The 16,969-nt window shown below is 35.7% G+C and overlaps 1 protein-coding gene across 1 annotated transcript in view; it reads right to left on the reverse strand.

The window, feature by feature from the left end:
• Window positions 1-16,969, reverse strand: part of LOC114329263 (uncharacterized) — a 105,049-nt gene that overhangs the window by 34,709 nt on the left and 53,371 nt on the right. Inside the window, exon 9 of the mRNA XM_050660013.1 lies at window positions 4,822-5,144. Coding sequence (XP_050515970.1) covers window positions 4,822-5,144 — 323 coding nt within the window. The remainder of the gene's footprint in view (window positions 1-4,821; window positions 5,145-16,969) is intronic.

Genomic DNA, 16,969 nt, shown 5'->3' on the forward strand with positions numbered 1-16,969 from the left:
ATGAACCACCAACACCTAAAGTTACAACAAACGAAGAAATAAACATCGAGAAGGGAGAGGTAAAGGAAGCATTAAGAAAATTAAAAAATAGAAAATCTCCAGGAGAGGATAGAATATCGAACGAACTACTAAAGTACGGAGGACAAGATCTAACTAAACAAATATCAAAACTAATACAAAAAATAATAGAACAAAACAGAATACCTACCACAAGAATGGAAATCAAGCATCCTAATACCTCTCTTCAAAAAAGGAGACAAATAGGACCAGGAGAATTAGAGAATTACGGAGAATTACTTATTAAACACAACATTAAAATTAACAACCAAAGTGATAACTGATAACTAACAAATTGAATGAAATTATAACATTAGCAGAAGAACAACAAGGATTTACGTCGGGAAGGTCATGCACTGACGCTACATTTATAATGAGGCAAGTTCAAGAGAAATCGTTGGAATACAACAAACCGGCATATTTATGTTTCGTGGACCTTAAGAAAGTATTTGACAGGGCCACATTAAAGGACGTTATCCATTTGTTATGCTCGAGAGAGGGACCTCTAGGAATAATTAAAACGATCGAAAACATCTACCAGAACAACACAATAAAAGTAAAAGTGGACGATGAATTAACTGACCCAATTGAAGCCGGCAATGGGATAAGACAGGGGGATTCCTTGAGTCCTTTATTGTTCATGGACGAAATAATAAAAAAAATAAGAACTAAAAAAGGATACCAAATGGGAGAAAAACAACTTAAAATAATCTGCTATGCGGACGATGCAATACTAATCTCTCAAGGTGAAGATGATTTACAACGTATTCTGCACCAATTCAACATAATCGTCAGAAAATTTAACATGTTAATTTCCTCTCAAAAGACAAAATGCATGGTTATAACAGCAGATCCAATAAGATGTAAATTGGAGTTGGAAGGTCAGATAATAGAAAAAGTGATGGAGTTTAAATACCTAGGCATCACACTATCTAGCTATGGAAGGCTCTAAACTGAAGTGGAAGATCAAGTGAATAGAGCAAACAGAGCCGCAGGTCGCCTGAATGACACAATATGGAGAAATAAAAATATCGGAAAAGAAATGAAAGGCAGAATTTACAAAACAGCCATCAGACCAATAATGACATACGCGGCAGAAACACGACCCGACACAGAGAGGACAAAAAGATTGCTCGAAACAGCGGAGATGAAAACTCTTCGAAAAATCGATGGTAAGACTCTAGGTAACAGAGCTAGAAGTACAGATATACGACGGAGATGCAAGGTGTATAACATTAATAACTGGGTAAGAAACAGAAATATAGAATGGAATGACCACATAAGCCGAACAACAACAAATAGGATAGTCAGGACAGCGAGAGACGTTTCCCCAATAGGAAGACGATCAGTGGGAAGACCACGAAAACGATGGAACGACAACTTACTAGAGGCACATTGAAAAAAAACAGACAGAGTCATGTCTATACAAAAAGAAGAACAAGAAGATCTTTTAAACGATGCCAAGGTGAGTAGTGGCAAAATATGGCAATATTGGAGCTATCTTTGTAATGCCATTGTCATTGTTTGTATAAAAATTTTTGTCAAAAATGGTATATAACTGTTACGTATTTATCATATGCTTAACGTCAAATTGTGAGATCCAAAAACGTCTGATGAAGGCGCTAGATGTCGCGTCAGTCATGCACAAAGCGAAAACCTACAAACTATTTGGTTCATCATTATTCCTGTCTTTATCTCTATGCGTGGTCAGCTTCACTAATTATTGCATTTCTCCATAAGTTTCTGTCTTAGATCATATAGATATTAATCCCCTCTACCGATATGTCCTTAGAAGCGTCTCACCTCAGGTCTTCTTTGGTGTTCTTCTCTTACTTCTTCCAGGAACCTGCAGTTCAAGAATTGTTCGTATTGGGTGACTGAAGTCTCGACGTTGAAAACGACCAAACTATCTTAACATAATATGCTCTCTCATTTTGGCATCTATTGGTGTCACCCTTAGACTTCCTCTAATATACTCATTCCCAATATTATCCTTCTTTGTCACTCCAGTCATCCATCTAAGCATTCTCATTTCCGCCACATGCATTCGTTGTTCTTCTTTCTTTTTAAGTATCCAGCATTATGTTCCGTACATCATAGCTGACCTTATAGCTGTTTTATAGAATTTTCCCTTCTGCTTCATTGGTATTTTTCTGTCAAGCAACAAACCACTCGCTTGATTCCACTTCATCCATCGATCCATCCCACTCTAATTCCACTACATGCATCTCCATATATTTCCCCATTACTCTATAATACCGATCGTAGGTAGTACTATTACTATTCAAAAAGTTTTAAACTCTTTTCCAGCTTGTCTCCACTGTTTCAGTTTTTGTTATAAGTTGCTTTTGCCATTTCATACTAACACAATATCAAGAGCATATATTGAGAACCAGGGAATGTTACCCTGTAGCTTCGCTGTTATCTGATCCAAAACTAATAAGAATAAAAATAAAGACAAGAGCACTGAGTCTTGGTACTCGTGAAATCCTACTTTCACATGTTTATCAGTCTCTTCCACACCTGCCCTAACACTAGTTGTTGCTCCCTCATACATATCCCTCACAATATTTACATATTCATTCGGAACTCCTTTGTTATTGAGTGCCCACCACAGAATCTTTCGAGAAATTCTATCATCATATGCTTTCTCAAGATTGAGCATATAAGCGTTTGTTTCTTTATTCCTGTATTTTTCCATCAGCTGCCTTATAATTAAAATTGCATCTGTTGTTGGTCTGTCCTGCATAAACCCAAATTGATTATCGCATATTTCGGTTTCTGCACGTATCCGTCTCTCAACTACTCTCCCCCATATTTTCATGTTGTGACTAAGTAGTTTTATGGGCCAGTAGTTTGTACATTGTTGTATATCTCCCTTGTTTTTGTAAACAGGTACCAGCATACTGCTTCTCCATTCGTCTGGCATTTGTCCGACTTCCATAATTATATTAAATAGACCTGCTAGCCACCTTGTTCCTGTCTCTTGTAATGCTCTCCACACTTCCCCAGAAATATCATCTTTTCCAACAGCTTTCCCTTTCTTTATTCTTGAAGTGCTTGAATCGCTTCTTCGTAAAAATATACAAAAAACAACGATTAAACTATTAGAGAACAAACATATACTAGTTCAGATTAATGAGATAAATAAGGTTTCGTACACTTATGGGATCAAAGTAATATTAGCTGCTATTTTTATTTACCTACGATTGGGAAGTTTTCAATTTTACAATAAAATATTGTCAATATGTCTGGTTTGATTTCACCAGTGGGTAAAATCCTTCTTGTCCTTCCTTACTCGATGTCATTACTTTTGTTTATTGTTTCTGGTAATAAAAAAAAATCTGGTAATTTCGGTATTGTCAAAAAAATTGATTTCGGCACCTACCGGCGCCCTTTCAATACGGCGCCAGGGGGCACCGTCCCTCTTCGCCGTTATGGACGGCGCGGCCCTGCTTATGAGTACCTGTTTCTCATGTGCATACGTATGTACCAGTTTGTTGTTCTGAAATGTCAACAGTTACATACCTTTCAAAAAATTTTTGGCTTTCTATTTGCATTTTGATACAACCAGACAATGTTCTAACTCTGGCTTTCTTTTAATTGTAGCATTTAACTACTTGTAACGCCGACCTGAAGATGATCTGAATATTGTAGAGATCGAAACCGGTCGTCGAAGTATTATTAAATTATTGTGAGTAAGTCTGTGTTTCTTTACTTCATTTAATCTAAAAAAATTTGTCCGCAGTGAAATACTTAGTTATTTATAAAACAGTTCGTGAAGTATGCTTTTTGCGCACGCACGCGATGTTTAGAGCACGAGCGGGCCGAGTGCTATACATCGCCTAAGTGCGCACAAACTACTTCACGCACAGTTTCATACAATATTTTATCTACCAAAAAACAAATAAAAAAACTGCAACTCTTCGTCACTGGAATACATTCCTATTTTACAATTTTTTAGAACTTTGACATTTAAAAATTCAAACTTCTGCCAAACCACAAAACTGTAAAAACTTTTTTGTAATTTATTGCTCACATGTCATCACCATGACAAGGCGAAAGTTAAGGATATTTGATTATATGAAAGTGTGCTAAAAAACAGTGCGAAAAAGTAAATCCCATTTAAAATACATTATTACTTCAGGCACACTTTAAACCCTTCTTGTACTGCTATCTATATTTACAATTTTCACACAATAAAAACTTATACATAATATGAGGTAGAGTAGATAAAAATTATTTTTGTGAATTTGGTTAACAAAAATTGCGACCGCGGTACCGCCTGACACTGTGTATTTGTTATAAGGATGTATTTGTTTGAGTAAGTTTGTGCAAAAAAATCGGATCAGAATAATTTACCTAACGTGGGCGACGTTACAGCCTGGAATAATAAATAGTTGAAACGGTCAAAACAAAGAGAGGCACACTCATCTAAAATGCACGTGAGATTATACTCGTATAAATTGTATAATCTACTTTTACTAACAAGGGTTAGGAAGAGTCAACTTCAACTAGTAAAAGTTGATTTAAATTATTCAAATCAACTTTTACTGCTCGTTTCAGTTGGAGTTGACTCGAACTAGGAAAAGTCAACTCTAACTGAGAATCAACTTGAACTGTAACATATATATGTACCTAGTAGTATATTATTGTATTAGGTATTGTATTGTATGACTTGTATTTTTAGCCCTAGGCCTCCAAGGCCTGTTGAGCTATTAATTAAATAAAATAAAGAAAAGCAACCAAGAAAGAAAAAATTACCTGTAATCATAATATTTTGCATCATTATCAGGATCCAATGTCTCATGCATTCTCGACCAAGTAGTTCCTCTGTTATTTCCTAACCAAACGTCATATCCTTCATCTGCTAACATCAATGCAATTGATCTATTTGGGCCATAATTTACAAAATCCATGGCACTACTTAGAAGACCATGCATAAGAAGAACAGCTGGTTTATCTTTTGTGTTAACGTGCGTTCCATTTTGGCCTCCTACTAGCCGTTGCATTCGAAGGATATAGCCATCTTCAGTTTTTACCCAATGAGTTTCTACGGGATAGTTATATTTGGCCAAAAATTTATACTAAAAGATTTAAACATTATTACAATAATAAACAATATTTATTAATATTTTATTGAATTCTAAGAATGTAACAATCTTGAATAACTAACTATAACGTTTGGAAAAACTGAAAAAAAGTAATGCCGTAACAATAGTCTGTATTATTATACGGCACGCAAGACTGGCAAGGAAAAGTTCGACGCTTCCATTGTAGTCTAAAGCGCTGGTTTCCTCGAAAGCGGTGCCGACAACCTGCGATCGTAACACTGCGATGAATGACATCATAAAAAACTGTACCATGCAAAATAATAGCGGTGGTTTCCAAGGATGCTTTGGAAGCCACCGCTTGCTGAGCTTGCACATTCCATTGCCGCAGTGAAGAACCTTGAATTTTTCACCGTAATCTGACGTCATTCATCGCAGTGGTACGGTCGCTGTGTGTCGGTGCCGCTTTCAAGGAAACCAGCGCTTAAGAGCTGGGAGCAGATTTTGTGCGTGATAAGTAATATGGAAAAACTATACGGGGATATGTTGAATTAGTTGTGTACATGACTTTCCCCAACGGCCGGAAAACATAGTGGGGGACGAGGGTAGTTATAAGGGGTCAAAGTCGCGGTTTTTATTAATTTTTTTGTGACGCTCATGATCGAGATAGTGCACCAAAATTTGGGAATAAGTAGGTCATGACGTAACTAAGTAAAATCTCTAGGGACGGAACGCTGCGTGGCCGACAAAGGGGTAGGGGTAGGGGTGAATATAAAAAATAAAAAGGGTTTTTTGCGACGTTTGTGATTGAGATAGTGCACCAAAATTTGGGAATAAGTAGACCATGTCATAACTAAGTAAAATCCCTAGAGCCGGAAACCAAAGTAGGGGACGAGGGTAGTTATAATGGGTCAAAATCGCGGTTTTTATTATTTTTTTGAGACGCTCATGATCGAGATAGTGCACCAAAATTTGGGAATAAGTAGGTCATGACGTAACTAACTAAAATCTCTAGGGGCGGAACGCTGCGTGGTCGACAAAGGGGTAGGGGTAGGGGTGAATATAAAAAATATAAAGGGTTCTTTGCGACGTTTGTGATTGAGATTGTGCACCAAAATTTGGGATTAAGTGGACCATGACATAACTAAGTAAAATCTCCAGAGGCGGAAACCGGAGTGGGTGACGAGGGTAGTTATAAGGGGTAAAAGTCGCGGATTTTATTATTTTTTTTGTGACGCTCATGATGAAGATAGTGCACCAAAATTTTGGAGTAAGTAGGTTATGACGTAACTAAGTAAAATCTCCAGGGGCAAAACGCGGCTTGGGGTACAAAGGGGTGGTAGGCAGGGGTAAGTATATAAATATAAGGGTTTTTTGCCGCTTGTGATCGAGATAGTGCACCAAAATTTGGGAATAAGTAGATCATGACATTACTAAGTAAAATCTCCAGGGGCGGAACGCTGCGTTGGGGACAAATGTTGTGATGCGTCAAAAAAAAAATAATACAAACTGCGACTTTGACGCCTTAAAACTACTCTCATCCCCAACTCTGGTTTCCACCCCTGGAGATTTTGCTTAGTTACGTCATGATCTACTTACTCCCAAATTTTGTTTCACATCTCGATTACGAACGTCACAAAAAATCTCTTATAATTTTTATATTCACCCCTGCCCCACACCTTTGTCGGCCACGCAGTGGTTCTACCCTCGTCCCCCACTCTGGTTTCCGGCCGTTGGGGAAAGTCATGTACACAACTAATTCAACATAACCCCGTATAGTTTTTCCATATTACTTATCACGCACAAAATCCGCTTCTATCTCTCCGACTATTGAGTTTTATTGATGCATTTGAGATGCGGACCTTTCGCTAAAGATTTAGTAAATAACGGGTCAAATAACGGGTAAAAGGGAACTGGAAGAAAGAACCGTTGATGGTTACGCACTATCTGCAGCTTATGTGAAAATGCACTATCTGCATCTTGTTAATGTAGAAATGAAAAATATGAACAGTTTTGACCATAATGAACTGGAGATATAAGAAACTCGAACAAGTAGAAGATTGATAAATGAGGGTAAGATTAGGGGCTTAATTTTTTTGTATTCTAGGCAGAAATCTATACAATATCGCGTTAACCAAACTTCAAAAACTAACATGAGGGCTATGGAACTTTAAATCGATCAATATATTTGCAGCTAGTTAATGGGGCTATTATTATTATTATTATTATTATACATAAACAAGGGCAGAGGGACAAGTCCCTATTATGCCCAAAAACAAAGAAATTACATAAGTAACCTACTAGTAAATACAATATAAAAAAAACAACAACAACAAAAAGAAGATACAATTTGGATTTACATAAAAAAAATATTTCAACTATAATAGAAAACTGTCAAGTCTGTTTTTAAATGTGTTGGTAGAGGGGGCTGAGACAATGTTATCATCCAGGTTATTCCAAATATCGAAAACTCTATTTGTTAAAAAATTCTGTCTTGGTCTCGTACAAAAGTTCTCTTTTTTCAGTTTAAATTGGTGACCTCTAAGGCGTTCATCTTGATTGATTGTAAAAATTTCGTCGAGATTTCCGAAATTAAATTTTAATATTTTAAATGTGGTTATTAAGTCGCCACGTTGTCGGCGAAGTCCAAAAGAAGTTAGGTGGGCCATACTGAGCCTTTCTTCATAGGAAGGTCTTCTCAGTCCCAATGGAATTCGAGTGGCTTTTCTTTGGACGTTTTCCAACAAAATTTTGTCTCGAACCAAATCAGGATACCACGTTGGGCCAGCATATTCAAGAATCGGTCTTATGTAAATAGTGTAAAGTTTACAGAATGACTGCATTGAAGCTCTCGAAAAACACCTCCGAATAAGATATAGTCTGGAGTTCGCACGTTTACAAATAGACTGAATATGGTCGGACCACGTTAGGCTGCTGTTTACGATAACATCGAGGTCGTTATACGAGAACACTGAATCTAATGGTTGTCCGTTAACGAAGTACGGCACAAGTGGATTGTTTTTACCAATTCTAAGCACTATACATTTTTCCGTGTTTAAGGGTAGTAACCACTGGGAACACCAAGTAAAAATAGAGTCCAAGTCTCTTTGGAGGGCTAACTGGTTTGTGATAGGATTGGCATATATTTTTGTGTCATCAGCATATAACGATATTTTACTTGAAATATAGGAAGGAACATCGCTGGTATAAACCGTAAAAAGCAGAGGTCCAAGGACAGAACCCTGAGGCACTCCACTTTCCACTAACTTGTCCTGTGAGAAAGATTCGCCAACTCTAACTTTGTAATGTCGATCTGTCAGGAAATCATCAATCCAGCATAATAAAGTACCGCGAACTCCGAAATGTTCTAGCTTATGTAGAAGTCTGCGCTTAGGAACACGGTCAAAGGCTTTAGAGAAATCTAGATAAACAACGTCGACCGGCTGTGAACTGTTAATAGATGACGTCCAGTCGTTAACACAATGTAGGAGATTGGTTAGAGTAGAGCGACCAGAAACAAATCCATGTTGTTGTGTTGGAATAACATTTTCTTGGAGAAGGAATTTAGTCATCTACTCGGAAATAATGGCTTCCATGACTTTGCTAACTACTGGTAGTAAGCTAATCGGACGATAATTGTTGGGATCGAGTTTGTTGCCTTTTTTAAAAATAGGAGTGATCGATGCTAATTTCCAATTAGGGGGTAAGGAATTCTGGATAAAAGAAGTCTGCATAATTAACGTTAAAGGTATTGCAAGTGTGTCTGCGCATATTTTTAATAGTTTTGTTGTTAAACCATCTAAACCAGGTGAAGCGGATGTGCGAAGTTTTATTAAGTGTTGTTTGACATGATCCACTGTAAATTCGACTTGCCGTAAGGATGCACCGACACGATTACACCTAATAGGAGGTAGATTACCATCATTCGATTCTTTAGTAAAAACCTCTGAAAATGCTAAAGATAGAGTTTCAGAAGAATCTTTGTCAGAAGAGCATAAAGTCTGATTAGGTTTTTGAAGTAGAGGAATGGAAACTTTAGACGTCAATGAGGACCTTATGTATTTGTAGACTTTTTTCATATTACCACTGTCAATAACACTTGTTTCAAAATTTTGTCTTAAAGTTTTTAGAAAAGTTTGTAAGTTATTTGAATATCTGCGGTGGTTTTGAAAATCAGTGAGAAGCCCGGTCTGTTTAAATTTCCGCCAGAGATGTCGTTTGTGATTAATTTGGTTTATTGCTGTTCGATTTATCCAGGGTTTAAAATTATTTTTATAAATATTACGGAAGGTAGTGTTTGTAGAAATTATATTGTGGACGGCATCGAGAAATGCAGTCCACATTAATGAAGGGTCGTTTAAGTCAGCAAAAAATAATTGCCAGTTGATTTGAGATAGCTTAGTGTCGATTTCAGAAAAGTTGGTAATAGTATATGTTACAGTATTATTTTTGCTGGGTAATATTTGGTTGAATTGAATGTGAGCTGTTATAACTGCATGATCTGTCTTTCCTATAGGAGAACTGATTTCAAGAGATGAAATTAGCTCTTCGTCGTTAATTAGCACTAGATCTAAAATAGAAGGTTGGTTATTAATTCTAAATCGGGTAGGTTCTGTGATGAGTTGTATCAGGTTCGAATTTATTACAAAGTTTTTAAACAAATTATGAGCGTTTTCGGCGTCAGATAATGCAGTTATTGGCCAGGTGATCTCTGGGAAATTAAAATCTCCAGTAATGATAAGATTATCAAAAGATGATAGTTCGTCAAGTTTAGTAAGCAAAACATTATCGTTAGCAAATATTGTCAAAGGTGGGCGATATATACACACTAAATTAAGGCAAAATGGATTTTTAGTAATAGATAAGTGAATAGCATCTATTCCAGGAATATCTGGAATAATTAAGGTATGTAGGCTCATATGGGCATGAAAGTAGTCTCTAGGCTCGTATTGGCTTGAAGGTAGTCTCTAGGCTAGTATGGGAGTGTAAGAATTGTAGAGAATCGTGGAGCATAATGATACCATTTAGCCATTTAGGTATAGATATATACGGTATTACGGTATATTCTTCCATCGAGGAATATACGGTAAAGAAAGGTCTGATAAAATTGCTTGAAGCGAATCAGCTATAAAATATTTCTGTAAAGAGCTATGTATATGGTTGTAAAATATACAAGTTGTTCCAACGAATCTTTGCTCAGACGTACCTAATGATTGATTTACAAACAAGTTAAATCAAAACATTAAAGTGAAGTACGTCGCGTCGGCATGAACTATCGGGCACGCCAGGTTTCCCCAACACGACTCTACCTTATCGACAGAGGCTACGAGAAGTGTACGGTAAGTTGAAACTGTAATTACAAAAACGAAATATTTATGCCTTTGTACTCACTTTATAACGTTCAAAAAATTACGGGATCTGGATTTCAATGCATATTTTTTTTTATAATTCTCGTATCAAAGTTACGCGAGAAGTTAGTCGTATTGATGACAGTTTGAGAAACATGGGCGACCCAAACTATCAATGCAAGTATTAGGAAATGGCTATTATACCGGTGGACGTATTTTATAAAGTTATTTTATTGAAGTGTTTGATGTTTGCCAGTGTTGAGGAGATTGATGGATTCAATATTAAAAAGCTTGAACATCATACCGACTATTATTAATATAAAGATAACTATAAAACGGTCATAAATAAAAAAAAAATAAAAAGTCAAACAGTACTAGAGCCAGATTCATGTAGTATAATGACAATTTGTAGGTTAAAAATATAACTTGTCACATTAGCTTAAAAATAATTATTTACCGGAAGTAATCAAATAACAGAGACCTAAAATTGGCATTGAGGATCCGCCTACTTCGCTGCTACGTGTTCTCGGTCTTACTTTATGGTGTCGAGCCCTGGACTGTGAATAAAATCGATCTAAATCGCCTTGAGGCTTTCGAAATGTGGTGCTTTAGAAGAATTTTAAAAGTTTCCTGGGTGGAGAAGATTCGAAACTCCACAATACTAGAACTTTTCAGCAAGACTACTGAGATCATAAAAAGCATCAAGCAGAGAAAGCTGGAGTATTTCGGACATGTAATGAGAGGTCCCAAATATAGGTTTCTACAAAATATCATGCAAGGAAAAATAGCAGGCAAACGCAGTCCAGGACGAACAAGAACCTCATGGTTGAAGAACTTGCGAGATTGGTATTGTGTTGATACAAGCATGCTATTTAGGGTGGCAGTGAATAAAATTAAGATAGCTATGATGGTAACAAACTTTCTGAAAGGACATGGAACATAAATAAGAAGAAAAAAATAGTAAATCCTTTATAAAAGGTATATATTTAAAATCCCTAAAAAGAGCTACATCACAATCACATAACTAGTTTTCGACTGGTTTACCAGTCATCATCAGTGCTTACCTAAAATGAATATAACCTGATAAAATAATGCAAAGATTGAAATTTTGACTATGGTTAAAAAAGCTGTAGGTTATACTCACGTGAAGTTTACATGCTAACCACCAAGATGTAGTTTAACAAAAATAGTAGTAAACTTCACGTGAGTATAACCGACAGCTTTTTTAACCATAGTCCAAATTTCAATCTTTGCATTATTTTATCAGGTTATATTCATTTTAGGTAAGCACTGATGATGACGTAAACCAGTCGAAAACTAGCCCTTTTTAGGGATTTTAAATAAATACCTTTTATACAGGATTTACTATTTTTTGTATTATATGGTATACAGCCAATTACAGGAAAACTTTTTCCTTGTGGATATTTATAAATAAGAAGAATCAAAGAAGAGAGCAACAAATAGTCGTTTTCACAATTATGTTTGAAAATAAAAATTACAATGAAATGTACCTACAAATAAAGACAAATAAACATAAAAGTTTAAATAATATGAAAAACCATTTTTAAACATAATTGTGCCAATGTCGCTGAAATTAATAAACGTCAAAATTATTAGCAAATAATGTATAATACTTTTACTACACAAGCGATATTTATTTATCTATTAAGCGCAACAGGCCTTGTAGGCCTAGGGCTAAAATGTTTACATTTCTGATTACATAAATAATATAGTAAATAACTTAATATAACTTACATAACTTATAAATTTTATTTAAATACACTTCAGTCTTTTTATACACTCCTTCACAACCTCTCTCCATCTCCTTCTGTCCAATGCTAGTTCTTTCCATCTCTCAATGTTACTTTTCTTCAAGTTTTCATATACACTGTCCTTCCATCTTTTCCTTGGCCTGCCTTTCCTCCTCTTTTGTATTGGTCTTCGTGAAAGTACCATTTTTGGCATTCGTTTACTTCCCATTCTCTCTATGTGCCCCAAGTATCGTATTCTCTGTGCTTTGATCGTCGTCGTAATCGTTGGCTCTTGATGTAGTTCTTCCAATTCTTTATTGGTTCTTCTTCTCCACTGACCTATTTTCACACCTCCATATATTGCTCTTTGCATTTTTCTCTCCCATCTTTCTAACAGGTCTGTTTCTGACTTTTTGAGCACCCATGTTTCGCTTGCGTATGTTACTGTAGGTCTGATAACAGTCTTATAAATTCTTATTTTTGTTTTTCTTGATACGTATTTGGATTTCAATAATGTGCGTAATGCTCCATATTTTTTATTTCCTTTAGCTATTCTTGCCTTTATCTCCCCTTCTTCATGACCATTTTCATCTATTTTGGTTCCCAGGTAAATAATTTCTTTGGCTCTTTTAAACGAGTATGTTTTTTATCCATCTATTTGTACTATGATGTTATTCTCTTTTTATTTTGGATCTCCCCCATTATCATATACTTTGTCTTTTCTTCATTTATTTTAAGTCCGAATTTTTTGGCTTCTGTTATTATGTTTTTCATTAACTTTTGTAGTTCTTTTTTGCCTGTTGCTAATAGCGTCAGATCATCTGCAAATGCTATGCATTGGTGGCCGTTTTTAAATATCGTTTCTTGCATGTTTATTCTGCTTTTCCTGATTATTCCTTCCAATGTTAGATTGAATGCCATTGTTGATAGTGGGTCTCCTTGTCGTAATCCTTCCTTGGTTTCAAACTTTTTGGATGTATACCCTTTCCAAGCTATTTCGTTTGTTGTGTTTTCCATCGTCATCTTTATCATCCTGACAATTTTACTTGGTATCCCCAATTCTTTCATCAGTTCGTACATCTGCTGTCTATTTACTGTGTCGTAAGCCTGCTTAAAGTCTACGAACAAAGCATATAGTACTGTTTTATGTTCGTAACAGGTAGTCTGTATTTCTTTTAAGGCAAATATTTGGTCAGTCGTTGATCTGTTGTTTCTAAAACCTGCCTGGTATTCCCCCAGTATTTTTTTCGAATAATGACTTATCCTTTTACTTATACTTTGTGCCAAGATTTTGTAAACTATTTCTAATAGTGCGATGCCTCTGTAGTTTTCGCATAGCATTCTATCACCTTTTTTATGTATAGGGCATATTCTTGCTATGGTCCACTCTTCTGGCATTTTTTCTACTTCCCATATTCTTTTTATCAGATCATATATCTCTTTCTGTAGTCTTTTCCCTCCTGATTTTATCATTTCGGCCGATATTTCTGTTATTCCTGGGCTTTTGTTATTTTTCAAGCTCTTTATTTCGTTCTTTATTTCTTGTTCTGTGGGTATTTCTATTGCTATCTGATCATCTTCAATTTCATGGTTTGTTTCCTTTTGTACTTCGCTCTTATTTAGCAGTTCTGTGAAATAGTTTTGCCATGTTGTTGATATAGTATTTTTAGTACAAAAGCGATATTACGTAGGTCAAAATTTTTGACGTAAGAGAACTGTCAAAACATTAGATTGTGACTTTTCATTATTGCCATGTTTATTATAAACATGGCAATAATGAAAAGTCACATTCTAATGTTTTGACAGTTCTCTTTATTCAGTTATCAGTTCTTTATTATAAGCATGGCAATAATGAAAAGTCACATTCTAATGTTTTGACAGTTCTCTTACGTCAAAAATTTTGACCTACGTAATATCGCTTTTGTACTAAAAATACTATATCAACAACATGCCGTATCGCTTAACCTTGTTTAACTTATTTTGGTTTGTATGGACAAGCGGCTTAATTTTGAGATACTAGTTTTTGTAAGTAAAAAAAGACCTAGTATAAAAGGTAATTCATGAATACTTTTATGTACGTGCAAAGATCCGTTGGAATAACTATTTATAGGATGGCCACGAACTAATAGGATTAAAGTAGGGGAGAGTAGGGTAAAGTGGAAAAGCTAAATTTTGAAATTAAATAAATTTTACAATTTTCGAAATGAAATTTTGTAAAAAACATATCTTCTTACAGTAAAGTTTAAGATCATTATGTCAAAATTTAATTTAAATTAAGTCAGTAAATTTTTTGTTATGCGTGGGTTTCTCAGGCTTTGTCTTTTTTTCACTTTGCCCCGCCTGGTTGGGTAAAGTGAAATAGTCTAGAGTATGGTTTGAAATCGGCCTAGCTTCTTACTTGGCGCTTCTTCCTCATTTTTTCCGTATTTAATACTCCGATTTAACGTAGCAACAGAAATTCCGTGTTGCCTAGCACTTGATTTTGGCAAAGGATGCCCGTTCGCAAAGATATAATTCCAGATGTCATTGGCTCCACAGACTATTGTTGTTGGGTCGTTTTTCGTTTATACTTTCGCATGTTACACCTGGAAATTCAGATAATTTTTAAAGGTGGCAATCGAGTGCAACACGCTGTAAAATTGGCAAAAAACAAGAAAGCCGTTGGTCCCGACAACATACCTACAGAAAAGCTCATAAATGAGGAAAACATTGGAATACTAATCAAACTTTTCAATGATGTTTATTCGACTGGTGATAACCCTGAAGATTGGTTAAGTCCGAATTCATAACTCTACCAAAAAAACAACGTCCGAAAAACTGTAGCGATTATAGAATTATAAGCCTTATGAGCCACACCTTGAAAATCTTTCTACGTATCGTCCACAGTAGAATCAGAGATAAATGTGAAGACCAGGATGAAACACAATTTGGCTTCAGAAATGGACTGGAAACCCGGGACGCACTCTTTGCACTAAATGTGTTATTGCAGAAATGCCGAGATCAAAGAAAAGACGTCTTTGCTGTATTTATTGACTATAAGAAGGCCTTTGATCGAGTACAGCATCACAAACTAATTAAAATATTAAAGGATAAAGGAGTTGATAGTCAGGATGTACGAATCATAGAAAAATTATACTGGCGTCAAACAGCGACAGCTTGCATAAATGGAAAATCAACAGAAATATGCAAAATACAAAGAGGTGTCAGACAGGGTTTTATACTGTCCCCACTGTTATTCAACTTATATTCAGATAGAATATTTAAGGAAGCGCTGCATAATTTGGAATGGGGTGTGAAAGTTAATGGAATTCTGATAAATACAATCAGATATGCAGACGATACAGTTATTTTAAGTGATGATATGAATGGATTACAACACCTTTTATATGCCATTGACACAGTGGGAAGAGAGTTTGGCCTAAATATAAACTGTTCAAAAACAAAATACATGGTATTAACCGTTTTATCCAACAAGATTCACGCTTATATGTTGATGGTCATATAATTCAAAGAGTACCCAGTTTTAAATATCTTGGTTGCCATATTACTGAACAACTAGATCCAGATAAAGAGATAAAATGTAGAATGGAGATAGCCCGCACGACATTTTTAAAAATGAGGTCATTCTTCTGTAATGATACCTTTCAACTTCGAAAGCGCATGATTAAATGCTACATTTGGTCAGTCCTCTTGTATGGCGTCGAAGCACGGACATTAAAAATATCCACCATTAACCGTTTGGAGGCCTTTGAAATGTGGCTGCACAGACGTATTCTGAAAATACCATGGACGGCTATGCTGACAAATGTGGCAGTCCTTAGGAGAGCAAATGCTACCCGCGAGCTGCTTGATAACATCAAATATAGAAAGATGGCCTATTTTGGACACGTAGTAAGGGGAGACCGGTATAATATTCTTCAACTTATTATGATGGGTAAAATTGAAGGACGCAGAGGAATTGGTAGAAAGCAGGCCTCTTGGTTGAAGAATATCCGGGAGTGGACAGGAATAAAGAAAACAGAACACCTATTTAGAATAGCTCGAGACAGAGACAGTTTCGCCATGTTAATCGCCAACGTCAAGGTTACTTGATAGGGCACGTTAAGAAGAAGAAGAAGGCAATCAAGTATAATTATTACATGTGGGGCAAAATGAAACGATATTTCTTTTACCCCATCTATTAACATTTCACATTGCCCCAAATGGATTTAATAGCAAACTTGTTCAGCAAAAATGTTTAACCCTAACCTAATAATCTATATTTTATATAAAAGATAGTTAAGTATGATTGCTTTTCTGTGTTGCTTTCAAAAAAATATTTAGTTAAAAAAGATAGAAGAATAGAGCTTTTCATTCACAGTCATTTCTTTCGAGCTTCTGTCATGTGTCACATAATATTAATATATCTACGACATACGTTATTGGTATCTACAATAATACAAACCAAAGACGTATGACGTATTAATATTATGTGACACATGACAGCAGCTCGAAACAAATGACAATCGATGAAAAGCCCTATTAGCAAATACACTCACCTACAGATTTTACAAATGGTCGCCCAAAAATTTATAAACAGTGACATTTTCTATAACATCGACAAACGACCGTTACAAAATAGTCGATAAGCACATACTACTTCTAAACATTGATTGGATTGTAAACAGTGATGGCACAGTGACGGAAGAATTTGAAAACGAACTATATCGCTTTACTCCAATATTTCACTTTACCCTTCCCTCCCCTACTTCTGTATTAGTGA

Source organism: Diabrotica virgifera, chromosome 1 (assembly GCF_917563875.1).
Source record: "Diabrotica virgifera virgifera chromosome 1, PGI_DIABVI_V3a".
Classification (NCBI taxonomy): domain Eukaryota; kingdom Metazoa; phylum Arthropoda; class Insecta; order Coleoptera; family Chrysomelidae; genus Diabrotica; species Diabrotica virgifera.